Source organism: Ranitomeya variabilis, chromosome 6, assembly GCF_051348905.1.
Source record: "Ranitomeya variabilis isolate aRanVar5 chromosome 6, aRanVar5.hap1, whole genome shotgun sequence".
Lineage (NCBI taxonomy): Eukaryota > Metazoa > Chordata > Amphibia > Anura > Dendrobatidae > Ranitomeya > Ranitomeya variabilis.
In genome coordinates this window covers 578070384-578097201 of record NC_135237.1, presented here as the reverse complement: position 1 = coordinate 578097201, position 26818 = coordinate 578070384, and the positions used below count along the sequence as shown (strand labels likewise).

Sequence of the window (26818 nt, the reverse complement as noted above, 5' to 3'; positions counted from 1 at the left end):
TTCACTGACATCTTGCAGTCTCTGTAAGGGTCGAGCGAGCGGTACTTCCCGTAATCCCTCTCAAAAACCAAAGATGCGTGTCTATCGTACTGACACCTCATAAGCAAAGATTTCACTCTGGAGATCTCCTCGCGGCTACCTCCAGTTGAGACAAGATGCTCGAGTTTCCTCCTCAGACCCTGATACAGGCGGTACCTGCTCAGACTCCTGAGGCTCGAGAGCTGGCGGAAGAATCTCGCCACCCTTTCCTTGAACATCTCCCACCACTCTGACCTACTACTACAAAGATCCAGTAAGGGTACCTGGCTCTGAAGAAAATCCTCAAAGGACTGTCTTATCTCCGCTTCTTCCAAGAGAGACGAATTGAGCCTCCAAAAGCCTCTTCCCATCCGGAGGGTCTCTGTAACATTCAGAGAAAACAAAATTAAACAGTGGTCGGAGAACTCCACCTCAACAACAGACACTGCTGAAGAGACAGCTTCCTCCTTTAAATAAAACCTATCTATTCTGGACCTACAGTTACCTCTATGATAGGTGAACCCCTCGTGGCCTGGGGTGTGCCGAATGTGGACATCCACCAGGCGAGCCTCACTAGCTATACTATTAAGGGCGACGCTATCATAAGTCAGCTTGTCTCTGGAACCTCCTCTATCTCGGGGCCTCGTGACAGCATTGAAGTCCCCTCCAAAGACAACCTGCCGACTTGTAAAAAGGTAGGGCTTGATCCTCATAAAGAGACACTTCCGGTCCCACTTAGATTGGGGACCATAGATGTTAATGAGCCGGAGCTCTTGTCCCTTCATGAGGACATCTAAGATCAGGCACCTCCCCATTTCTAACTCAATAACCCGTCGGCATTCCACCGGTGCGGTAAAAAGGACCGCCACTCCGCTATATGGCTCGGCCGCAAGAGACCAATAGGAGGGCCCGAGTCTCCACTCCCTCTTAGCTTTAAACACATCTGCCATGTTTGGCAGCCTGGTCTCTTGCAAAAAGAAAATGTCAGCTTCAACCCGGCTGAGAAAATCAAAGGCCGCAAATCTAGCTGTATTTGACTTTATGCTGGCGACATTAATGGACGCCAGCGTCAACGGAGTGGGTTCCGCCATCATTGGTGATTGAGTTAGATGGCTTTCTTTTTCCCACTCCCCTTATCCTCTGCCTCAGAGGAGGAATCCTTCCCCCTCTTTAATGACATGGAGGTATCCATTTCCACGCGTTTTTTATTTTTTTCGTCCTCGTCTCCGGACTCTGGGCCAGTCCCTCCCTCCAAGGATCTTACGTTCCCAGAAGGAGGAGACTCGGCGCCCCCTGTGAGCCCCGCCGAAGCCAGAACCTCACCCTCAGCTTCCTCCTCAGAGGAAGAGATGTTTTCAAGGGCTTGGAACCGGTTAGAAAGACCAACCAGAGGGGAGTCGGTTTTTCCTTCCTTAGGTACCTTGGTCAGAGTGAGAGAAGATTTTTTATCTCCCTTCTTTCTCTTCTTTTTGGTGCCGAGCTTACGCTTGTCCTCTAGCCACTGCCTATTATCCTCATCCATACTTTCATAATGGGAGGACTCTGAGGCAGTGGCACTCTCCTCCCTGTGGATCCTACTGACCTCCTCATCCAACTCATCATCCCTTGGGGCCTCAGCAGCAAGACTGGCATCCAGGACAGGGGCCGCCCCAGTAGCCCGAGGCTCGCCCAGCTCCCTATCCTGTCTGCGCTTGTCTAGACGCCTTAGCTGGGCAGGCGTCTTTTTATTGCTTTTCTTCCTTGGCCCCTCAGCTCCCTCACCCTTGCTAGTCCCTTCCCCAGCAGAATCAGCCTCACGGCTTTCTCCCACCGGGGTCACGACTGCGTTAGCGAAGGAGCGAGGACAACGGCTGAATGGGTGACCTAACTCACCACACAGGTGGCACCTAATCTCCACACAAGATGCAGCAAGATGGCCGACATCCCCACACAATGCACACTTCTGCACAGTGCAGTTTGCGCTGAAGTGTGTGGGGTCGCCGCACTTGTGACAGAGCTTCGGTTGCCCCTGGTAGAAGACCAGGATACGATCCCTACCCAGGAAGGCAGATGATGGTATGTGGGCAACCGTACCACCTGAACGCTTAAGTTTTACCATAAACGTCCAGGCCCCTGACCAGATACCAAACTCGTCACGGTTTTTCTTTGGCATCTCCACTACCTCTCCATACCGGCCAAGCCACGTCATGATGTCATAACAAGAAAGCGACTCGTTACATGTCATCACGGTCACTTTCTTGACTTGATTTTGGCGAGACACCGCCTGAACGGCAAAGTCTCGCCAGCCGGGCTCATTTTTTGCCAACTCATAGTTCGACCAGAAAAGTTCAAGCCCCTCCGGCCGAACAAAGCTGACATCAAACTCAGGTGTGGAATAGGGATGTATCAAGGCGTAGATGTCAATCGCCTTGAAGCCCATCCTCAGCAGGAGCTCCACAACCTTCGACCTTGGAGGACACGCATCACTGCCCCTCCACCGAAGACGGACCACATTCCTACGCACACTACCCGGCCCGGCTGTTGGGAGGGACCACACTGTATCCCCCCCTCTTTGCTCTCGGAAGGCCCCGAGGCCATGCCTCTCTATCCAGAAGGATAGATCAACCTCTCGACCCTCTACCATTATTGATCTCTCTCCCTTCTCTAGAGCCTCCAGGAGACGCCGTTGCAACATGCCGTCCCCAGAGCCCAGAGACGAGGAGGACGCCCTATTTCCCCCGGAGGTGACAGCGGCATAACTCCTGACAGGTGCTGCCACCACCGGGGGGGCAACTGGACCAGTGACCACATCCACACCAACAGTATCACCATGACCCACCTCCATAACCTCCTCACCCTCCACCAAACCAGCAACCACACCACTAGACAAAGAGTTTTCCTCATCCATACCCACCACCACATTCACTCCTGCTGGACCAGTGACAACAGGGGGTGACATTTTGGCCTCCGCATCATCAGGCACAAGGGGCTGAGTCTCCTCCACAGAACTGGAGGTGACCTCACCCCTGGTTTTATGTGTGCCCTCCGCATCATCAGTTAATATTTTCCGCTGCTTCATGGTTGCTACCAGGCGCCGCTGATCTTTCGCTGTTGTGAGGCACCGCTGTTCCTTAGCATCAGGATCTTGTTGACCAGCGGCGCCAACACAGAACAGGACTTTGGTGGGAGGACCGGAACGCCCAGCCCCGGTAACCCCCTCACACTGCCGCCGCTTCTCAACTAAGTGATCAGCGGCAACAGAATTCAGGGGCACCGAGGCTACCGGAGCTGCCCCTGACACCGGGCTGCTCCCCCCTCCCACTGGGGAGCGCACCACAGTATCGTGGCCTGATTTTTCGCCCGCCGCCGGGCCGCCCTCACTGTCCAGCCTCTCGGCTGATGCACCTGCTGCTACGTCCCTGCTACTACAAGCAGAGGCGGAGCTCTGCGCCTCACTACATTGCTTTGTAATCTCCCCGCGCCTTTGCACCGGATCCACAGCAGAACCCGGGCTGGGCTGGGCAATGGGGCTTATACAGCGAGCTGACCCTGCAGCCGACTCAGGGGGTACAGGGAGGGGGGCATACACATAGCTTACCGCTTCCTGCAGCTTAGGTTTGATCTTCTTCACCTTTTTTTTCCGGCCCCCAGGTGCCTCCTCTGGCAAATCATCACCAAGATGGAAGTTCTGAAGGCACACTGGGGACTCCAGGAGCTTGATCTCGGCCATTAGTGCCCCTCCCTGGTCGATGTCACTGTCCTCCCCAGAGCCAGCAGAACTGCGACGAGATGTCATTGTCGCCTGTCCAGCAGGGAGCTCGCTGCACGTGGCCTGTGAGTGACTAAGCAGGCTGCCAGGTGGGGCTTTCTGCTGGTCATCATCCTCCTCCTCATCATCATCATCCACCTGGCACTCAGGCTGCAGCCCCATCTGCCTTTGCTCTCTGTTATCAGCCATTTCTCTGAATCGATCTTCATTAATAAGTTTTTCCTTAAATGGTCCACTTTTTTCTCTGATGAAAGCTTTTCTGACTTCAAGCTCATTGATGTCATCCTTCAGTCTCCTTACCTCCGCCTGGAGCTGATTCTTCCTCAGTTTGGAGGAACCTGCAGCTTTGTTGCTTGTGCAGCGCAGCTCCTCTCGGAGCCTCGTGATGGTCTTGCTTGCGTCTTCATACTCACGGAGGTGGCTCATGACCCGGGAGGCATAGGTGGACACAGACTCCCGGGGGCTCTGCAGCGCCCAACCCTCCTCAGTAAGGTCGGCCTCACCTCCGTGAGCACTCAGCTTTCCTCTGGAAGGGCCGTCATCCTGCACACTAGCAGGCTTCTCCTCCATGGAAGCCTTGCGGCTTCTCTGGGTCTCTGCAGACCTGGGGGGAGTAGGAGCCACATTGCTGCGACTCCTGGTGGAGCGTCTCACCCCCGAATCCTCTGATGTGCAGGCTGGTTGCTGGTTCCTTCTGCCCCCCGCCAGCCTGGTCCGGGAAGCAGAAGCCTGGGACTTGGCTCCTTCACTCATCCCAGGAAACCCACTCACTCCCTGGGTAAGAGAGAGAGCAGGTCCCCGGGTGGAGAGGTGGTGGTTCTCAGGAGCTCAGGAGCACACAGCAGGTTCAGCAGCGACCGCACCCACAATCAGCACAGTGAGTAGCAGCTGAGCAGAGCTGCACTCACTATTCTGCTAGTGCAGTCACTGTGCACATACATTACTGATCCTGAGTTACATCCTGTGTTATACCCCAGAGCTGCACTCACTATCCTGCTGGTGCAGTCACTGTGTACATACATTACATTACTGATCCTGAGTTACCTCCTGTATTATACTCCAGAGCTGCACTCACTATTCTGCTGGTGCAGTCACTGTGTACATACATTACATTACTGATCCTGAGTTACCTCCTGTATTATACTCCAGAGCTGCACTCACTATTCTGCTGGTGCAGTCACTGTGGTCATACATTACATTACTGATCCTGAGTTACATCCTGTATTATACCCCAGAGCTGCACTCACTATTCTGCTGGTGCAGTCACTGTGTACATACATTACATTACTGATCCTGAGTTACCTCCTGTATTATACTCCAGAGCTGCACTCACTATTCTGCTGATGCAGTCACTGTGTACATTGCTGATTCCGCTCCTCGCTCTGTTACTTCTGCTCCATTTAGTGTCTCCTGGGCTCTCAGTGTCTGCTGTGCAGCGGAGAGCACATTGTCCTTCTCAGCACGTGACGAGCGGTCACTCCCCTGTAATTGCTGCAGATTGGTTCTACATGTCCAATTATATATACAGGTGTGGAGACACAGCATTGTCTCTTAATTAACCAGACGACTCTCTGGTGCGATGCTCTGTTCTCTCTGGCTCTCGGGTGCGGAGCTCTGTTCTCCCCGGCTCTCAGTTGTGGCGCTCGGTTCTCCCCGGCTCTCGGGTGCGTTGCTCTGTTCTCTCCAGCTCTCGGGTGCGAAGCTCGGTTCTCTCCGGCTCTCGAGTGCGGAGCTTTGTTCTCCCCGGCTCTCAGGTGTGTTGCTCAGCTCTCCCCGGCTCTTGGTGTGGCGCTCGGTTCTCCCCGGCTCTCGGTTGTGGCGCTCGGTTCTCCCCGGCTCTCGGTTGTGGCGCTCGGTTCTCCCCAGCTCTCGGTTGTGGCGCTCGGTTCTCCCCAGCTCTCGGTTGTGGCGCCCGGTTCTCCCCGGCTCTCGGTTGTGGCGCTCGGTTCTTCCCGACTCAAGGGTGCGGAGCTCTGTTCTCCCCGGCTCTCGGTTGTGGCGCTCTGTTCTCCCCGGCTCTCGGTTGTGGCGCTCGGTTCCCCCTGGCTCTCAGTTGTGGTTCTCGGTTCTCCCCGGCTCTCGGTTATGGCGTTCAGTTCTCCCCGGCTCTCGGTTATGGCGCTCAGTTCTCCCCAACTCTTGGGCGCGGCGCTCTGTTCACCCCGGCTCTCGGGTGCAGAGCTCTGTTCTCCCCGCCTCTCGGGTGAGTTGCTCGGTTCTCCCTGGCTCTTTGTGTGGCTCTCGGTTCTCCCCAGCTCTTGGATGTGGCGCTCTGTTCTCCCCATCTCTCAGTTGTGGCGCTCGGTTCTCCCTGGCTCTCGGGCGTGGCAGTCGGTTCTCCCTGGCTCTTGGGTGTGGTGCTCAGTTCTCCCCGCCGCTCGGGCGCGGCACTCGGTTCTTCCCTGCTCTTGGTGTGGCGCTCGGTTCTCCCCAACTCCTGGGTGCGGCACTCGGTTCTCCTCGGCTCTCAGGCACGGCAATCGGTTCTCCACGGCTTTTGGGCGCAGCACTCAGCTCTCCCCAGCTCTCTTGCACGGTGCTCAGTTCTCCCCGGCTCCCTAGTAACTTTGCATTTCTCTGTGTGCAGGTGAATCAGGGCAATATGCCCGGCATCGAGAACACGTTCCTTGCCATGGACACAGAGGAAGGAGTGGAAGTCGTGTGGAACGAGCTGCACTTCACTGACAAAAGGATCTTCAAGTCTCACGAGGTACAAGACGTGCATCGGGGGCCCCCAAATCACAGCATAAGGCTGCAGGAGACTGTCACTGCCCCCCTTATATACAGCAGGAGGCTGTCTCTGCCCCCCGTATATACAGCAGGAGGCTGTCACTGCCCCCGTATATACAGCAGGAGGCTGTCACTGCCCCCCGTATATACAGCAGGAGGCTGTCACTGCCCTCCATATATACAGCAGGAGGCTGTCACTGCCCCCGTATATACAGCAGGAGGCTGTCACTGCCCCCCGTATATACAGCAGGAGGCTGTCACTGCCCTCCATATATACAGCAGGAGGCTGTCACTGCCCCCGTATATACAGCAGGAGGCTGTCACTGCCCCCCGTATATACAGCAGGAGGCTGTCTCTGCCCCCCATATATACAGCAGGAGGCTGTCACTGCCCCCCGTATATACAGCAGGAGGCTGTCACTGCCCCCCGTATATACAGCAGGAGGCTGTCTCTGCCCCCCATATATACTGCAGGAGGCTATCACTGCCCCCGTATATACAGCAGGAGGCTGTCACTGCCCTCCCATATATACAGCAGGAGGCTGTCACTGCCCTCCCATATATACAGCAGGAGGCTGTCACTGCCCTCCCATATATACAGCAGGAGGCTGTCACTACCCCAGGCAGTTACAGCAGGAGGCTGTCACTGCCCCCCCGTATATACAGCAGGAGGCTGTCACTACCCCAGGCAGTTACAGCAGGAGGCTGTCACTGCCCCCGTATATACAGCAGGAGGCTGTCACTGCCCCCCGTATATACAGCAGGAGGCTGTCACTGCCCCCCGTATATACAGCAGGAGGCTGTCACTGCCCCCCATATATACAGCAGGAGGCTGTCACTGCCCCCTGTATGTACAGCAGGAGGCTGTCACTGCCCCCCGTATATACAGCAGGAGGCTGTCACTGCCCCCCATATATACAGCAGGAGGCTGTCACTGCCCCCCGTATATACAGCAGGAGGCTGTCACTGCCCCCCGTATATACAGCAGGAGGCTGTCACTGCCCCCCGTATATACAGCAGGAGGCTGTCACTGCCCCCCGTATATACAGCAGGAGGCTGTCACTGCCCCCCGTATATACAGCAGGAGGCTGTCACTGCCCCCCGTATATACAGCAGGAGGCTGTCACTGCCCCCCGTATATACAGCAGGAGGCTGTCACTGCCCCCCGTATATACAGCAGGAGGCTGTCGCTGCCCCCCGTATATACAGCAGGAGGCTGTCGCTGCCCCCCGTATATACAGCAGGAGGCTGTCGCTGCCCCCCATATATACAGCATGAGACTGTCACTGCCCCCCGTATATAGAGCAGGAGTCTGTCACTGCCCCCCGTATATACAGCAGGAGGCCCAGGCAAGACTGTATGGACCAGGGCTCACGCCACTGAACGTCCGCTCTATCTCCCAGTGGGCATAACGCTACTCGGACAACACAGGGTGAGGGTGAAAGAGCGTGGCAATACTTTATTGAACCACAACACCCAATAGCAAATAGAACAATCCCAGCAATTACCCCAAGATGGTGCACATTACAGGCTCTCACCCTTCCGCTGACCCGCTGGGATAATGGTAGATGTTACGTCAGAGGTCCCAGGGTCGCTACTTCACCTGTGGTACACACACAGAGAAGAGGTAACGACAAGCGTAGGGAGATGACAGAACAGTCCATAGAGTCCTTACAAGTTCCAAAGCCAGTTGACACTAGAGTCACCACCTGGCTTATCCGACCATCTCCATGGAACCAGGCGACCAGCGGGTCCCAAAACCTGGCTTTCTCCAAACATATCCATGGTTCAAAGATGGTCACTGGATCAGATCTGTGTCCTTCCAATCGGTGCTGAAAACCCCTAGGTTGTTTCCTATAGAATCATAGATCCGTGTCCCTCGTGATGGTGCCATGATGAATTAGCTGCAGTCCTGTCTCTCGTCCGTTAGGTGTTTTGCAGAATGTCCAGCTGGTAGCTCTGTGTTACTTCAGTTTTAATGATGAGATCTTTGAGTCTTTTTATACCCGAGGCATGTAAGCTATTTTTAGAATTACCCAGTGTCCTTCAGTCCACCCTCACAGCCTTTCCCTATCTACCTTTGAAGTCAACAAGCTGGTTCCAGAATACAATGCGCAATTAGCATATCGGCACACATCAATAAACAAAGATAAGCACACACTATGTACAAGTCACTATTACAGACTAAAGGTACCTTCACACGAAACGACTTTGTAACGATATCGCTAGCGATCCGTGACGTTGCAGCGTCCTCGCTAGCGATATCGTTTAGTTTGACACGCAGCAGCGATCAGGATCCTGCTGTGATGTCGCTGGTCGCTGAATAAAGTCCAGAACTTTATTTGGTCGTCCGATCGCCGTGTATCGTTGTGTTTGAAAGCAAAAGCAACGATACCAGCGATGTTTTACACTGGTAACCAGGGTAAACATCGGGTTACTAAGCGCGGCCCTGCGCTTAGCAACCCGATGTTTACCCTGGTTACCCGGGGACCTCGGCATCGTTGGTCGCTGGAGAGCGGTCTGTGTGACAGCTCCCCAGTGATCAAACAGCGACGCTGCAGCGATCGGCATCGTTGTCGCTATCGCTGCAGCGTCGCTTCGTGTGAAGGTACCTTTAGGGTACTGTCACACTCTGCAACTTTCCAACGATCACGACCAGCGATACGATCTGGCCGTGATCGTTGGAAAGTCGTTGTGTGGTCGCTGGGGAGCTGTCACACAGACAGCTCTCCAGCGACCAACGATGCCGAAGGCCCCGGGTAACCAGGGTAAACATCGGGTTACTAAGCGCAGGGCCGTGCTTTTTAACCCAATGTTTACCCTGGTTACCATCGTAAAAGTAAAAAAAAAAGAAACAGTACATACTCACATTACGGTGTCCGTCAGGTCCCTCGCAGTCTGCTTCCCGCTCTGACTGAGTGCCGCCGTAAAGTGAAAGCACAGCACAGCGGTGACGTCACCACTGTGCTCTGCTCTTACTTTACGGCCGTCAGTCAGTCAGAGCGGGAAGCAGACTGCGAGGGACGTGACACCGGAATGTGAGTATGTACTGTTTTTTTTTTTTTACTTTTACGATGGTAACCAGGGTAAACATCGGGTTACTAAGCGCGGCCCTGCGCTTAGTAACCCGATGTTTACCCTGGTTACAAGCGAACGCATCGCTGAATCGCTGTCACACACACCGATCCAGCGATGACAGCGGGAGATCCAGCGACGAAAGAAAGTTCCAAACGATCTGCTACGACGTACGATTCTCAGCAGGGTCCCTGATCGCTGCTGCGTGTCAGACACAGCGATATCGTATGGATATCGCTGGAACGTCACGGATCGTACCGTCGTAGCGACCAAAGTGCCACTGTGAGACAGTACCCTTAAGGTACCTTCACACTAAGCGACTTTGCAGCGAGAACGACGACGATCCGTGACGTTGCAGCGTCCTGGATAGCGATCTCGTTGTGTTTGACACGCAGCAGCGATTTGGATCCCGCTGTGATATCGCTGGTCGGAGCTAGAAGTCTAGAACTTTATTTCGTCGCTGATCACCCGCTGTCATCACTGGATCGGTGTCACACACGCATGTGTTCACTTGTAACCAGGGTAAATATCGGGTTACTAAGCGCAGGGCCACGCTTGGTAACCCGATATTTACCCTGGTTACCATTGTAAAAGTAAAAAAAAAAAACAGTACATACTCACATTCTGATGTCTGTCACGTCCCCCGGCGTCCACAGGGTTACGCGCTACTGCCGAGAGCTTCCTGCACTGACTGTGTCAGCGCTGGCCGTAAAGCAGAGCACATCGGTGACGTCACCGCTGTGCTCTGCTTTACTGCCGGCGCTGACACATTCAGTGCAGGAAGGACGGGGGACATGACAGACATCAGAATGTGAGTATGTACTGTTTTTTTTTTTTTTTACTTTTACAATGGTAACCAGGGTAAATATCGGGTTACTAAGCGCGGCCCTGCGCTTTGTATCCCGATGTTTACCCTGGTTACCCGGGTGCTGCAGGGGGACTTCGGCATCGTTGGGGACAGTTTCAACGATGCCGAAGTCATTCCCCTGATCGTTGGTCGCTGGAGAGAGCTGACTTACCAACGATCACGGCCAGGTCGTATCGCTGGTCGTGATCGTTGGTAAGTCGTTTAGTGTAACGGTACCTTTACATAGTATGTTAAATGGTATATCAGTTTGCAAGCCTGTCTTCTTGACCCACCCGAAATAAACACTTAAATCCACAAGCCAATATACAGATAAAAAGTCAATTCTTCTTGATTTGCAAAAACATGGTTGTCTGGGAAATTAAGATACAATCTGGTTTCTTCACATAAACACTGACTACATTCTTGATGAAATATAAAATATAATCAATGTCTTTGCAGAGGCATGGATGGCAAAGGTACATGTGTTTTCACATAGATAGAAAAGTGGATGAAACTATTGTTGTCCCCTCCCCCCCCCCCCCCCAGACCTGGGGCCTCCGAAAGAGAATTATGAATATTGGGCTTGTATAGATCTGATAGTGATGAGACATACATTTTCAGCTTCAGGATGAATCGGGGAAGAAGATGCATGTTTTTTTCAGAACTATAGCCCCTGCCTGTTAGCCACAAATCAGTAGTGGGCAAATCGCTGACAACAGCCGTGTAATGTTTGATCTCTGTGTAATGGTAAAATACTAATAAAAAAACACAGATGATTTGGAACTTCTGCGATCAGATCCAGCATAAGTTGGGAATTTCATAAAGTCCATCCCACAACCTGGCCCACGTTAGGTCATCAGGGGTGTGTGGGATTAACTCAGGTGCTGATAAAAGGTCAAGACAGATTGTGATCTGTGTTCCTGTAGATGGATGCACATCGCTGTATGTATTATCCCGTTCACTAAACGTCCCAATCGAAGCGTTTTCCTTCGCTAAACTGAATCTGCTCTATGATCTGCATTGTAAGTTCTTTTTTTAATCCGGTCATATTTTATGTACTGTATATTCTGTATTGTTTTGTCCCATTTGTAAAACCTTTTGTATATTACTTATAAACATTGCCTATCATTTTGGATTAAATATAAAATTTAATAGTTCAATTCCTTTTTGTTTAGAAACCTGCACCACGAAGCCATATGTTGCAAGAACCAGGCCTCCAGTCAGCATGTACGAAACACGACGTGGTGGCAGCGAGTAGTCTGGGGTTATCGTGGAGCTAGACGTGACCATACCGTGAGAATCGGAGGTGTATATACCATACGCTCATTAGTGGTGACAGCCTGCGGCCTCCTCCGTTAATTGTCAGTCACTTGTCCAGGCGATAGGGGCAGCAGAGAGATGTTCACTACAAATCTGCGCAACCTCCCAGGCTGCGATCTTTGACAGTGCACTTCAACTGTGAGAAACAGAATCTAAAAACACCGCAATTCCACCCGCGGCTACTCCGGGCACATGTCAGTTGCTCAAAACAGCTGGCATGTAGTAGGAAAGATGTGGGCTCACCGTTGGAGCCCACATCAAAGGGAGGGAGTCCGACATCGGCGTACTATTACACTCGATGTCGGAAAAGATTAAGAAGCCTCCTGCTCTGCACTCATTAAGTGTATAAATTGCACCTGTTTGACCTCCTTACTTGTGTAAAAGACACCTGTCCACACACGCAATCACACTCCAACCTCTCCACCATGGCCAAGACCAAAGAGTTGTCTTTGGACACCAGGGACAGAATTGTAGACCTGTACAAGGCTAGGACGGGCTGCAGGACAATAGGCAAGCAGCTTGGTGAGAAGGCAACAACTGTTGGCTCAGTTATTAGGAAATGGAAGAAAAACAAGATGACTGTCAATCTTCCTCGGTCTGGGGCTCCATGCAAGATCTCACCTCGTGGGATAAAGATGATTCTGAGAAAGGTCAGGAATCAGCCCAGAGCTACACGGGAGGACCTGGTCAATGTCCTGAAGAGAGCTGGGACCACAGTCTGAACCATTGCCATTAGTAACACACTACAACATCATGGATTAATATCCTGCAGGGCACATAAGGTCCTCCTGCTCACTCCAGCACATGTCCAGGCCCAACTGAAGCTCACCATTGACCATCTGGATGAACCAGAGGAGGCATGGGAGAAGATCATCTCATCTGATGAGACCAAAATAGAGCTTTTGGTATCAACTCCACTCGCCATGTTGGGATGAAGAAGAAGGATGAGTACAACCCCAAGAACGCCGTCCCAACCGTGAAGCATGGTGGGGGAAACCTCACACTCTGGGGGTGCTATTCTACAAAAGGGAAAAAAGGACTACATTGTATTGAAGGGAGGATGGATGAGGTCATATAACATATATCACCAGATATCAGACAACAACCTCCTTCCCTCAGTAAGAGAATTGAAGAAGGGTCGTGGCTGAGTCTTCCAGAATGACAATGACCCTAAAGCCAGGGCAATTAAGGAGTGGCTCCGTAAGAAGCATTTCAAGATTCTGGAGTGGCCTAGCCAATCTTCAAACCTGAACCTAATGGAAAATCTTTGGAGGAAGTTGAAATTCAATTTTGCCCAGAGACGGCGCCGAAACCTGAAAGATCTGGAGAAGATCTGAATGGAGGAGTTGGCCAAAATCCCTGCTGCACTGTGTGCAAACTGGTCAAGAACCACAGGAAACGTCTGACCTCTGTTACTGGAAACAAAGGTTTCTGGACTAAATATTAAGTTGTTTTTCTATTGTATCAAATACTTCATGCATTAAAATCATAATTAATGGTGTAACACTCCTACAATGTGATTTTCTGGATTTTATGTTTCGATTCTGTCTCACACAGGTGAAGTGTACCGACGATAAATTACAGTCTTCTCCATTCTTTGTAGGTGGGAAAACTGAAAAATCGGCAGCGGATCAAACACTTATTTTTTCCACTGTATTCAGTGTATTCAAATCGGAGGTGTATACACCATACGCTCACTGTGAGCCCCCCAATATCCGGCCTAGCAGTGGGAGCAGCAACGGCCTCGTCCATCACTGCTCAGTCAGTTGTGTAATTGTCCTGACGTTGGAGGCAGTGGAGTTGTCTCCCTGACACTCTTGTGACAGCGGTGGGATCACCCCCTGTCCCCAAGCATCCACAATAATGAAAGGAACTAGCTGCCACCACTAATCGTTTATACAGGAAGATTGGACCCCCGTTACAGGTAGTGTGTGGCGTCAGGGTGCGGTTTACACGGCAAGAGGAACAGAGCGATTACATTTTATATACCGTATTTAATCTGAAAAGTTGGCAGAACTATACATTGTGAGGGGTTGACACGCTTAGCTGCTCTTCCAGGTAGACACAGAAACACTTGGATAGTGAAATACCTGCTAGTTTATTAAAGACAGCATAGACCAAGGCAGGGTTCACGAAAAGAAAAGCAGAGGAAAAACAAGTGCAACAGAGTCCTTGCTCTGCAGGCTCCACCTGCAGGCTCCACCTGCAGATACCTAGCAATGTCCTCTACTCTTCCTGGAGCCACGTGGGAGTGTTCCCTCTCCCAACACACGCGCACACACAGACTGTCTCTCATATCCAGGTATTTAACCAGGACCTTGTGATGATCACATGATCGTGACATCACCGCAGGTCCTGCTAGTATACCTGCTGGTTGGCTCTGCAAAGGGGATACGTGAGCACCCTCCCACCCACTCTATGGGTGCTCACATAAAACCAGTCCATTGTAACTTTAAGATTAACCCTCTCAGCACTTAGCATCCTGGAGGCAAAAATAATCTGGTTCTACATCACTGACTGTCGTATACGCAGTGACACGTATCTCCATACACTGTGCCAGTGACCCCATCACAACAGTTACGTAAAATATAAAGGATAACCGAAGGAATGAACTAAGCCTGTGTCCTGGAACTGGCGCAGATCATTGTGGAGGGAAGCAAGCCTTTTTTTTTTTTTGTAGGGAAACGGTACAGAGCCTCAGCGAACTGTCATCCAGCACTGACGATGGGAAAAACTGAAAATAATCTGCTTTTTTTGTTATAAAAACCACGCCCACATGGGGGCTGGTCATATGATGCCTTGGGTTGGAAAAATTAAGAAGTCTCCAACTTTGATGATATCTTTTGCCACTGGATATCCCAGGGAGAGATTATTAATGCCATATTTCCTATTATGATGTTAACTTTCCATAGATAGAATCATGGCATATATATATTGTCATCCATCTGTCAGATCTTAATTTGGGACTGATGGGGCGACCGCCCTGTAATGTAAGTCAGTGCGTTACGTTCACCACCTCATCACGACGCCGGAACTATGTCTGCCATAACTGTAGGAGCCTTGCTGGTCATAAAATCTCCAATATTCATAATTGGGAAAGGGACACAGGAGCTCACAGGGGTCTGTTTGTAGTATTGTGACATGTGGAGGAAAGGGCTAAAAAATCTGTCGCCTCCCACATTCTTCCGGAACCTGTGCCTGGAATTTGTGTCTGCAATCCGTCAGATAACCCACTTTAATTGTCTGTTTGCAGTAGGAAGGTCCCAGATGCACTGGGGTCATGTGGAGTTGGGGTCCCAGCTGCACTGTGGTCACGTGGAGTTGAGGTCCCAGATGCACTGGGGTCATTGTAGTATTGTGACATGTGGAGGAAAGGGCTAAAAAATCTGTCGCCTCCCACATTCTTCCGGAACCTGTGCCTGGAATTTGTGTCTGCAATCCGTCAGATAACCCACTTTAATTGTCTGTTTGCAGTAGGAAGGTCCCAGATGCACTGGGGTCATGTGGAGTTGGGGTCCCAGCTGCACTGAGGTCACGTGGAGTTGAGGTCCCAGATGCACTGGGGTCATGTGGAGTTGGGGTCCCAGCTGCACTGTGGTCACGTGGAGTTGGGGTCCCAGCTGCATTGGGGTCACGTGGAGCTGTGGTCCCAGCTGCATTGGGGTCATGTGGAGTTGGGGTCCCAGCTGCACTGTGGTCACGCGGAGTTGGGGTCCCAGCTGCATTGGGGTCATGTGGAGTTGGGGTCCCAGCTGCACTGTGGTCACGCGGAGTTGGAGTCCCAGCTGCATTGGGGTCACGTGGAGTTGTGGTCCCAGCTGCACTGTGGTCACGTGGGATTGGGGTCCCAGCTGCACTGTGGTCACGTGGAGTTGTGGTCCCAGCTACACTGTGGTCACGTGGAGTTGTGGTCCCAGCTGCATTGGGGTCATGTGGAGTTGTGGTCCCAGCTGCACTGTGGTCACGTGGGATTGGGGTCCCAGCTGCACTGTGGTCACGTGGAGTTGTCCCAGCTGCACTGAGGTCACGTGGAGTTGGCGTCCCAGCTGCACTGGGGTCATGTGGAGTTGGGGTCCCAGCTGCACTGAGGTCACGTGGAGTTGGGGTCCCAGCTGCATTGGGGTCATGTGGAGTTGGGGTCCCAGCTGCATTGGGGTCATGTGGAGTTGTGGTCCCAGCTGCACTGGGGTCACGTGGAGTTGAGGTCCCAGCTGCATTTGGGTCATGTGGAGTTGGGGTCCCAGCTGCACTGAGGTCATGTGGAGTTGGGGTCCCTGCTGCACTGGGGTCATGTGGAGTTGAGGTCCCAGATGCACTGGGGTCATGTGGAGTTGGGGTCCCAGCTGCACTGGTCACGTGGAGTTGGGGTCCCAGCTGCATTGTGGTCACGTGGAGTTGGGGTCCCAGCTGCACTGGGGTCACGTCGAGTTGGGGTCCCAGCTGCACTGGGGTCACGTCGAGTTGAGGTCCCAGATGCATTGGGGTCACGTGGAGCTGTGGTCCCAGCTGCATTTGGGTCATGTGGAGTTGGGGTCCCAGCTGCACTGGGGTCATGTGGAGTTGTGGTCCCAGCTGCACTGTGGTCACGTGGAGTTGGGGTCCCAGCTGCACTGGGGTCATGTGGAGTTGGGGTCCCAGCTGCACTGTGGTCACGTGGAGTTGGGGTCCCAGCTGCATTGGGGTCACGTGGAGCTGTGGTCCCAGCTGCACTGGGGTCACGTCGAGTTGGGGTCCCAGCTGCACTGGGGTCACGTGGAGTTGTGGTCCCAGCTGCACTGTGGTCACGTGGAGTTGTGGTCCCAGCTGCACTGTGGTCACGTGGAGTTGTGGTCCCAGCTGCATTGGGGTCACGTGGAGTTGGAGTCCCAGCTGCATTGGGGTCACGTGGAGTTGTGGTCCCAGCTGCACTGTGGTCACGTGGGATTGGGGTCCCAGCTGCACTGTGGTCACGTGGAGTTGTGGTCCCAGCTGCACTGTGGTCACGTGGAGTTGTGGTCCCAGCTGCATTGGGGTCATGTGGAGTTGTGGTCCCAGCTGCACTGTGGTCACGTGGGATTGGGGTCCCAGCTGCACTGTGGTCACGTGGAGTTGTGGTCCCAGCTGCCCTGAGGTCACGTGGAGTTGTGGTCCCAGCTGCACTGGGGTCATGTGGAGTTGGGGTCCCAGCTGCATTGGGGTCATGTGGAGTTGGGGTCCCAGCTGCACTTTGGTTACGTGGAGTTGGGGTTCCAGCTGCACTGGGGTCACGAGGAGTTGAGGTCCCAGCTGCATTGCTGTCACGTGGAGCTGTGGTCCCAGCTGCATTCGGGTCATGTGTAGTTGGGGTCCCAGCTGCATTGGGGTCACGTGGAGTTGGGGTCCCAGCTGCACTGGGGTCACGTGGAGTTGAGGTCCCAGCTGCACTGAGGTTACGTGGAGTTGAGGTCCCAGCTGCATTGTGGTCACGTGGAGTTGTGGTTCCAGCTGCATTGAGGTCATGTGGAGTTGGGGTCCCAGCTGCACTGGGGTCACGTGGAGTTGAGGTCCCAGCTGCATTGGGGTCATGTGGAGTTGGGGTCCCAGCTGCACTGAGGTCACGTGGAGTTGGGGTCCCAGCTGCATTGAGGTCATGTGGAGGTGGGGTCCCAGCTGCACTGGGGTCATGTGGAGTTGAGGTCCCAGATGCACTGGGGTCATGTGGAGTTGGGGTCTCAGCTGCACTGTGGTCACGTGGAGTTGGGGTCCCAGCTGCATTGGGGTCACGTGGAGCTGTGGTCCCAGATGCATTGGGGTCACGTGGAGCTGTGGTCCCAGCTGCATTGGGGTCATGTGGAGTTGGGGTCCCAGCTGCACTGGGGTCATGTGTAGTTGGGGGTCCCAGCTGCACTGGGGTCATGTGTAGTTGGGGTCCCAGCTGCACTGTGGTCACGTGAAGTTGGGGTCCCAGATGCACTGGGGTCACGTGGAGTTGGGGTCCCAGCTGCATTGGGGTCACGTGGAGCTGTGGTCCCAGCTGCATTGGGGTCATGTGGAGTTGGGGTCCCAGCTGCACTGTGGTCACGTGGAGCTGTGGTCCCAGCTGCACTGTGGTCACGTGGGATTGGGGTCCCAGCTGCACTGTGGTCACGTGGGATTGGGGTCCCAGCTGCACTGTGGTCACGTGGAGTTGTGGTCCCAGCTGCATTGGGGTCATGTGGAGTTGGGGTCCCAGCTGCACTGTGGTCACGTGGAGTTGTGGTCCCAGCTGCATTGGGGTCACGTGGAGTTGTGGTCCCAGCTGCACTGGGGTCACGAGGAGTTGAGGTCCCAGCTGCACTGAGGTTACGTGGAGTTGAGGTCCCAGCTGCATTGTGGTCACGTGGAGTTGTGGTTCCAGCTGCATTGAGGTCATGTGGAGTTGGGGTCCCAGCTGCACTGGGGTCACGTGGAGTTGAGGTCCCAGCTGCATTGGGGTCATGTGGAGTTGGGGTCCCAGCTGCACTGAGGTCACGTGGAGTTGGGGTCCCAGCTGCATTGAGGTCATGTGGAGGTGGGGTCCCAGCTGCACTGGGGTCATGTGGAGTTGAGGTCCCAGATGCACTGGGGTCATGTGGAGTTGGGGTCTCAGCTGCACTGTGGTCACGTGGAGTTGGGGTCCCAGCTGCATTGGGGTCACGTGGAGCTGTGGTCCCAGATGCATTGGGGTCACGTGGAGCTGTGGTCCCAGCTGCATTGGGGTCATGTGGAGTTGGGGTCCCAGCTGCACTGGGGTCATGTGTAGTTGGGGGTCCCAGCTGCACTGTGGTCACGTGAAGTTGGGGTCCCAGATGCACTGGGGTCACGTGGAGTTGGGGTCCCAGCTGCATTGGGGTCACGTGGAGCTGTGGTCCCAGCTGCATTGGGGTCATGTGGAGTTGGGGTCCCAGCTGCACTGTGGTCACGTGGAGCTGTGGTCCCAGCTGCACTGTGGTCACGTGGGATTGGGGTCCCAGCTGCACTGTGGTCACGTGGGATTGGGGTCCCAGCTGCACTGTGGTCACGTGGAGTTGTGGTCCCAGCTGCATTGGGGTCATGTGGAGTTGGGGTCCCAGCTGCACTGTGGTCACGTGGAGTTGTGGTCCCAGCTGCATTGGGGTCACGTGGAGTTGTGGTCCCAGCTGCACTGGGGTCACGAGGAGTTGAGGTCCCAGCTGCTTTAGGGTCACATGGAGCTGTGGTCCCAGCTGCATTCGGGTCATGTGGAGTTGGGGTCCCAGCTCCATTGGTGTCACGTCGAGTTGGGGTCCCAGCTCCATTGGGGTCACGTCGAGTTGGGGTCCCAGCTGCACTGGGGTCACGTGGAGTTTGAGTCCCAGCTGCATTGTGGTCACGTGGAGTTGAGGTTCCAGCTGCATTGTGGTCACGTGGAGTTGTGGTCCCAGCTGCATTGGGGTCACGTTGAGTTGTGGTCCCAGCTGCATTGGGGTCACGTGGAGTTGAGGTCCCAGCTGCATTGTGGTCACGTGGAGTTGTGGTCCCAGCTGCATTGGGGTCACGTGGAGTTGTGGTCCCAGCTGCATTGGGGTCATGTGGAGTTGTGGTCCCAGCTGCATTGGGGTCACGTTGAGTTGTGGTCCCAGCTGCATTGGGGTCATGTGGAGTTGAGGTCCCAGCTGCATTGTGGTCACGTGGAGTTGTGGTCCCAGCTGCATTGGGGTCACGTGGAGTTGTGGTCCCAGCTGCATTGGGGTCATGTGGAGTTGTGGTCCCAGCTGCATTGGGGTCATGTGGAGTTGTGGTCCCAGCTGCACTGGGGTCACGTGGAGTTGGAGTCCCAGCTGCACTGTGGTCACGTGGAGTTGAGGTCCCAGCTGCATTGTGGTCCCGTGGAGTTGTGGTCCCAGCTGCATTGTGGTCACGTGGAGTTGTGGTCCCAGCTGCATTGGGGTCACGTGGAGTTGAGGTCCCAGCTGCATTGTGGTCACGTGGAGTTGTGGTCCCAGCTGCATTAGGGTCATGTGGAGTTGTGGTTCCAGCTGCATTGGGGTCATGTGGAGTTGAGGTCCCAGCTGCATTGCGGTCACGTGGAGTTGAGGTCCCAGCTGCATTGCGGTCACGTGGAGTTGAGGTCCCAGCTGCATTGTGGTCACGTGGAGTTGTGGTCCCAGCTGCATTGGGGTCACGTGGAGTTGTGGTCCCAGCTGCATTGGGGTCATGTGGAGTTGGGGTCCCAGCTGCACTGGGGTCATGTGGAGTTGTGGTCCCAACTGCACTGGGGTCACGAGGAGTTGAGGTCCCAGCTGCATTGGGGTCATGTGGAGTTGGGGTCCCAGCTGCACTGGGGTCACGTCGAGTTGGGGGTCCCAGCTGCACTGGGGTCACGTGGAGTTGAGGTCCCAGATGCATTGGGGTCATGTGGAGTTGGGGTCCCAGCTGCATTGGGGTCACGTGGAGTTGGGCGTCACGTGGATTGTCATAGATTACTAGCCTTCCTTCCATGTTCACTGAGAGCTATGAGATGGCTTTCTAGATTTTACAATTACATCTATAACATGGTATATATGTGGGCTTATGTTGGGGTTCGGCTGCTCCCCATTTCTCTCCACTGACCGTTGTCTCTTTCAGGACAAAATCCGCACCACCTTCCAGAATCTGATGGTCGTCGATCATCCCAACGTGGTGAAGTTCCACAAATACTGGTTAGATGTGAAGGAGACATCCGCACGGGTGAGGGACACTGAATGTGGGGGGCGCCCTACATGTGTGGGAAAGTGTGGGGTTACTGATAATAGAGGAGTGACTGATTTACATATAAAGCGTGGATTACCTCGAGCACTGGTCTGGTGCCTGACGCAGGGTCCTGTATGTCGGCCAGTGGACTGCTGCACGACCCTGTGTGATCGGTCTGGGGATTGGTATGGGGTTGCATGTGATGGGACTGGTGCGGGGTTCAGTGTGTGATGGCTCTGGGACTGGTGTGGGACCTTTTGTGATAGGACTGATGGTGGGGTCCCTTGTGTTTGTCTGGGGACTGTTGTGAGGTCCCATCTGATGAATTTGTGCGGGTTTGCCTGTGATTGGACCTGGGAGTGGTGCCAGGGTCCCATGTTATAGCCTGGGGACTGGTGCAAGGTTACCTGTGAATTTTCCAGCGGCTGATGCAGGGTCTTGTGTGATGGGGCAGGGTCCTGTATGTTGGACCGCGGACTGGAGCGGGGTCCTGTGTGTCGGGACTGGAATGGGAGCCTGTGTGTCGGGTGCAGAACTGGTCCAGGGTCCTGTGTCATCTGGGGATGGGTGCGGGTGGTCCTGTGTCATCGGAGAACTGGTGCAGGTGGTTCCGTTTCATTGTGGAACTGGTGCGGGGGGTCCCATGTAATTTTGGAACTGGTGCAGGTGTCCCGTGTGTCGGCTTAGGGTCTTCTCCGGCTTCTCTTTGCTCCAATGACCCCTTGTTGTTGTTGCTGGGCAGGTGGTCTTCATTACAGAATACGTCTCCTCGGGAAGCCTCAGACAGTTCCTGAAGAAGACGAAGAAAAATCGTAAGACTATGAATGCCAGGGTAAGAATCCCCGCGCACCGTCATGTTATGTCCTCTACACCCTCCTAACTCTGCATTGTGTCACAGGCCTGGAAGAGGTGGAGCACACAGATCCTGTCAGCGCTGAGGTGAGAGATCTACGGGATGTATGTACATATAGGATGGTATATCGTGGAGTATAGTGGAGGCCAGGGATGGCGCGGTATGTATGGAGGAGGCTGGGGACAGCGTGGTATGTATGGAGGAGCCCGAGGGCAGGGCGGTATGTATGGAGGAGGCTGGGGACAGCATGGTATGTATGGAGGAGGCTGGGAAGGGTGCGGTATGTATGGAGGAGGCTGGGAAGGGTGCGGTATGTATGGAGGAGGCTGGGAACGGTGTGGTATGTATGGAGGAGGCTGGGAACGGTGCGGTATGTATGGAGGAGGCTGGGAACGGTGCGGTATGTATGGAGGAGGCCGGGGACGGTGCGGTATGTATGGAGGAGGCCAAGGATGGTGCGGTATGTATGGAGGAGGCCAAGGACGGTGCGGTATGTATGGAGGAGGCCAAGGACGGTGCGGTATGTATGGAGGAGGCTGGGGACTGTGCGGTATGTAAGGAGGGGCCGGGGACTGTGCGGTATGTATGGAGGGGGCCGGGGACTGTGCGGTATGTATGGAGGAGGATGGAAACGGTGCGGTATGTATGGAGGAGGCTGGGAACGGTGCGGTATGTATGGAGGAGGCCGGGGACGGTGCGGTATGTATGGAGGAGGCCGGTGACAGCGTGGTATGTATGGAGGAGCCCGAGGGCAGGGCGGTATGTATGGAGGAGGCTGGGGACAGCATGGTATGTATGGAGGAGGCCGGGGACGGTGCGGTATGTATGGAGGAGGCTGGGGACGGTGTGGTATGTATGGAGGAGGCCGGGGATGGTGCGGTATGTATGGAGAAGGTTGGGGACGGTGCGGTATGTATGGAGGAGGCTGGGGATGGTGCGGTATGTATGGAGGAGGCCAAGGACGGTGCGGTATGTAAGGAGGGGGCCGGGGACTGTGCGGTATGTAAGGAGGGGGCCGGGGACTGTGCGGTATGTAAGGAGGGGGCCGGGGACTGGGCGGTATGTATGGAGGGGGCCGGGGACTGTGCGGTATGTATGGAGGAGGCTGGAAACGGTGCGGTATGTATGGAGGAGGCTGGGAACGGTGCGGTATGTATGGAGGAGGCCGGGGACTGTGCGGTATGTGTGGAGGAGGCTGGGAACGGTGCGGTATGTGTGGAGGAGGCCGGGGACGGTGCGGTATGTATGGAGGAGGCTGGAAACGGTGCGGCATGTATGGAGGGGACGGTGCGGTATGTATGGAGGAGGCCGGGGACGGTGCGGTATGTATAGAGGAGGTCGGGGACTGTGCGGTATGTATGGAGGAGGCTGGGAACGGTGCGGTATGTATGGAGGAGGCCGGGGACGGTGCGGTATGTATGGAGGAGGCTGGAAACGGTGCGGTATGTATGGAGGAGGCCGGGGACGGTGCAGTATGTATGGAGGAGGCAGGGGACTGTGCGGTATGCATGGAGGAGGCCGGGGACGGTGCAGTATGTATGGAGGAGGCTGGGGACTGTGCGGTATGTATGAAGGAGGCTGGGAAAGGTGCGTTATGTATGGAGGAGGCCGGGGACGGTGCGGTATGTATGGAGGAGGCCGGGGACGGCACGGTATGCATGGAAGAGGCCAGGGACGGCGCGGTATGTATGGAGGAGGCAGGGGAGTGTGCGGTATGTATGGAGGAGGCTGGGGAGAGCGCGGTATGTATAGAGGAGGCAGGGGACTGTACGGTATGTATGGAGGAGGCTGGGAACGGTGCGGTATGTATGGAGGAGGCCGGGGACGGTGCGGTGTGTATGGAGGGGGTCGGGGATGGTGCGGTATGTATGGAGGAGGCCGGGGACGGCACAGTATGTATGGAGGCGGCCGGGGATTGTGTGGTATGTAAGGTGAAGGCCGGGGACTGTACGGTATGTATGGAGGAGGCTGGGAACGGTGCGGTATGTATGGAGGCGGCCGGGGATTGTGTGGTATGTAAGGAGAAGGCCGGGGACTGTGTGGTATGTATGGAGGAGGCAGGGGAGTGTGCGGTACGTATGGAGGAGGCCGGGGAGAGCGCGGTATGTATGGAGGAGGTAGGGGAGTGTGCGGTATGTATGGAGGGGGCCGAGGACGGCGCCGTATGTATGGAGGAGGCCGAGGACGGCGCGGTATGTATGGAGGGGGCCAGAGACTGTTTGGTATGTATAGAGGAGTCCGGGGACAGCGCGGTATGTATGGAGGAGGCCGGGGATGGCACAGTATGTATGGAGGAGGCCGGTGACAGCGCGGTATGTATGGAGGCCGCCGGGGACTGTGTGGTATGTATGGAGGAGGCCGGGGACTGTGTGGTATGTATGGAGGAGGCCGGGGACGGCACAGTATGTATGGAGGAGGCCGGTGACAGCGCGGTATGTATGGAGGCCGCCGGGGACTGTGTGGTATGTATGGAGGAGGCCGTGGACTGTGCGGTATGTTTGGAGGCAGCCGGGGACTGTGCAGTATGTTTGGAGGAGGCCTGGCACTCTGCGATATGTATGGAAGTGGCCGTCCTCCACTGACTTCCTACATGTTTTTTCAGTTACCTCCACTCCTGTGATCCGGTCATTATACATGGGAACCTGACTAACGACACGATCTTCATCCAGCACAATGGCCTCATCAAGATTGGATCCGGTGAATCCTCTTTGTTACAATGTGTCAGCCGCTCACCAGTTATATTTTTCTTTTATCTTCTCTTAATAAGTATTAGTGTATCATGTGTATGCCGACTGTATATGGCAGTATGCACCGGTCGCCATCCTTTGCCATTTCCAGTGCCACATTTGTGGCTTGTTGCCTGACCACACAGTGTCTTCTGTATGGAGCAGAGAAACAAGAACTAGGCTGAGAGCTGGTGTGCAGGCTAGAGAACGAGCTGGTGTGCAGGCTAGAGAGCGAGCCAGCCAAGAGCGAGCCGGCCTGCGGACTAGAGAGCGAGCTGGCGTGCGGGTTAGAGAGCTAGCTGGTGTGCGGGCTAGATAGCTAGCTGGCGTGCGGGCTAGATAGCTACCTGGCGTGCGGGCTAGATAGCTAGCTGGCGTGCGGGCTAGAGAGCAAACCGGCGTGTGGGCTAGAGAACGTGCATGCCATTAGCAATTAGAGGGAGAGCCGGGGAGGTGCAGGCTAGAGAGCGAGCCAGGTCAGGTGCAGGCTAGCGAGCGAGCCAGGGAGTGTGCAGTCTAGAGAGGAAGCCGGGGAGTCTGCAGGCTAGAGAGGAAGCCGGGGAGTGTGCAGGCTAGAGATGGAGTCGGGGAGTGTGCAGGCTAGAGGGCGAGCCGGGGATTGTGCAGGCTATAGAGCAAGCCAGGGAATGTGCAGGCTAGAGATCGAGCCTGGGAGGGTGCAGGCTAGAGAGGAAGCCGGGGAGTGTGCAGGCTAGAGGGCGAGTCGGGGAGTGTGCAGGCTAGAGGGCGAGCTGGGGAGTGTGCAGGCTAGAGGGCAAGCTAGGGATTGTGCAGGCTAGAGGGCGAGCCGGGGATTGTGCAGGCTAGAGGGCGAGCCGGGGATTGTGCAGGCTAGAGGGAGAGCCGGGGAGGTGCAGGCTAGAGAGCGAGCCGGGGAGTGTGCAGGCTAGAGAGAAAGCCGGGGAGTGTGCAGGCTAGAGAGGAAGCCGGGGAGTGTGCAGGCTAGAGATGGAGTCGGGGAGTGTGCAGGCTAGAGGGCGAGCCGGGGAGTGTGCAGGCTATAGATCGAGCCGGGGAATGTGCAGGCTAGAGAACGAGCCTGGGAGGGTGCAGGCTAGAGAGGAAGCCGGGGAGTGTGCAGGCTAGAGGGTGAGCCGGGGAGTGTGCAGGCTAGAGGGCGAGCCGGGGAGTGTGCAGGCTAGAGGGCGAGCCGGGGAGTGTGCAGGCTAGAGGGCGAGCCGGGGAGTGTGCAGGCTAGAGGGCGAGCCGGGGAGTGTGCAGGCTAGAGGGCGAGCCGGGGAGTGTGCAGGCTAGAGGGCGAGCCGGGGAGTGTGCAGGCTAGAGGGCGAGCCGGGGAGTGTGCAGGCTAGAGGGCGAGCCGGGGAGTGTGCAGGCTAGAGGGCGAGCCGGGGAGTGTGCAGGCTAGAGGGCGAGCCGGGGAGTGTGCAGGCTAGAGGGCGAGCCGGGGAGTGTGCAGGCTAGAGGGCGAGCCGGGGAGTGTGCAGGCTAGAGGGCGAGCCGGGGAGTGTGCAGGCCAGAGGGCGAGCTGAGAAGTGTGTAGGCTAGAGGGCGAGCCGGAGAGTGTGCAGGCTAGAGGGCGAGTCAGAGAGTGTACAGGCTAGAGGGTGAGCCGAGGAGTGTGCAGGCTAGAGGGCGAGCCGGGGAATGTGCAGGATAGAGAGCAAGCCGGGAAATGTACAGGCTAGAGGGCAAGCCGGGGAGTGTGCAGGCTAAAGAGGGAGCTGGGGAGTGTGCAGGCTAGAGAGCGAGCAGGGGAGTGTGCAGGATAGAGAGCAAGCCGGAGAGTGTGCAGGTTAGAGAGCGAGTTGGGGAGTGTGCAGGCAAGAGAGTGAGGTGGGGAGTGTGCATGCTAGAGAGCGAGCCGGGGAGTGTGCAGGCTAGAGGGCGAGTTGGGGATTGTGCAGGCTAGAGGGCGAGAATCCACTGTGTGACCGCACGTACAGTAGAGAATCCACTGTGTGACCGCTCTTACAGTAGAGAATCCACTGTGTGACCCCTCTTACAGTAGAGAATTCACTGTGTGACCCCTCTTACAGTAGAGAATCCACAGTGTGACCGCTCTTACTGTAGAGAATCCACTGTGTGACCGCTCTTACTGTAGAGAATCCACTGTGTGACCTGTTATGATCCTGGTGGTAGGATCCCAAACTGACCCGACAAATATACCCCGAGTACATAGGACAAGTTCTGGGGATGTGGAAGCTATACTGACCGCAATCCTGATCCTATCCAAACACACTAAAGGCAGCTGTGGAACGTTACCTGAAAACCTAGACGTCTCGTCACAGCCTGAGAAACTGACTACCCCTAGAAAGAAAGCAAAGACCTCACTTGCCTCAGAGAAATATACCCCAAAGTTTTAGATAGCCCCCCACAAATAATAACGGTGAGTCAAGGGGAAAACACAAACGTAGAGATGAAACAGATTTAGCAAATGAGGCCCGCTAATACTAGATAGGCAGAAAATAGATAGGTGTCTGTGCGGTCAGTACAAAAACTATCAAAAGTAAACCACGCAGAGAATACAAGAACCCCCACACCGACTCACGATGTGAGGGGCGCACTCTGCACCCCAGAACTGACCAGCAAGCAAAAAATCACATAAAAGCAAGCTGGGCTGAACTCATTATACAATGAGAAACGTTTTCAAGGAAATAATGAGAAACTGAACAAGCAAACTTAGCTTCTCATAGCAGGAGACTGGTCACAAGGAATATTCAGGAGAGCACGGGATCAGGACTGAATACACCGACAGCAGGCGACATCTAAAGGTCCAGGTGAATTAAATAGGCCCAGCCTAGCAGGAGATGGAACAGCTGAGCCCAGCCAAGACCAGCCATATCGCTAAAGGCC

General features: G+C 54.9%; 1 protein-coding gene across 4 annotated transcripts in view; it reads left to right on the top strand.

Annotated features, from left to right (window-relative positions):
• NRBP2 (nuclear receptor binding protein 2) overlaps positions 1-26818 on the top strand; it is a 142805-nt gene that overhangs the window by 47747 nt on the left and 68240 nt on the right. For 3 of the 4 annotated variants that reach the window (XM_077271503.1, XM_077271504.1, XM_077271505.1), the window contains exons 3-7: positions 6354-6476; positions 20300-20401; positions 21147-21236; positions 21303-21343; positions 23860-23954. In XM_077271503.1, coding sequence (XP_077127618.1) covers positions 6354-6476; positions 20300-20401; positions 21147-21236; positions 21303-21343; positions 23860-23954 — 451 coding nt within the window. Of the gene's footprint in view, positions 1-6353; positions 6477-11343; positions 11440-20299; positions 20402-21146; positions 21237-21302; positions 21344-23859; positions 23955-26818 lie in introns of those variants that run through there. The other variant, XM_077271506.1, reaches the window with a different exon arrangement.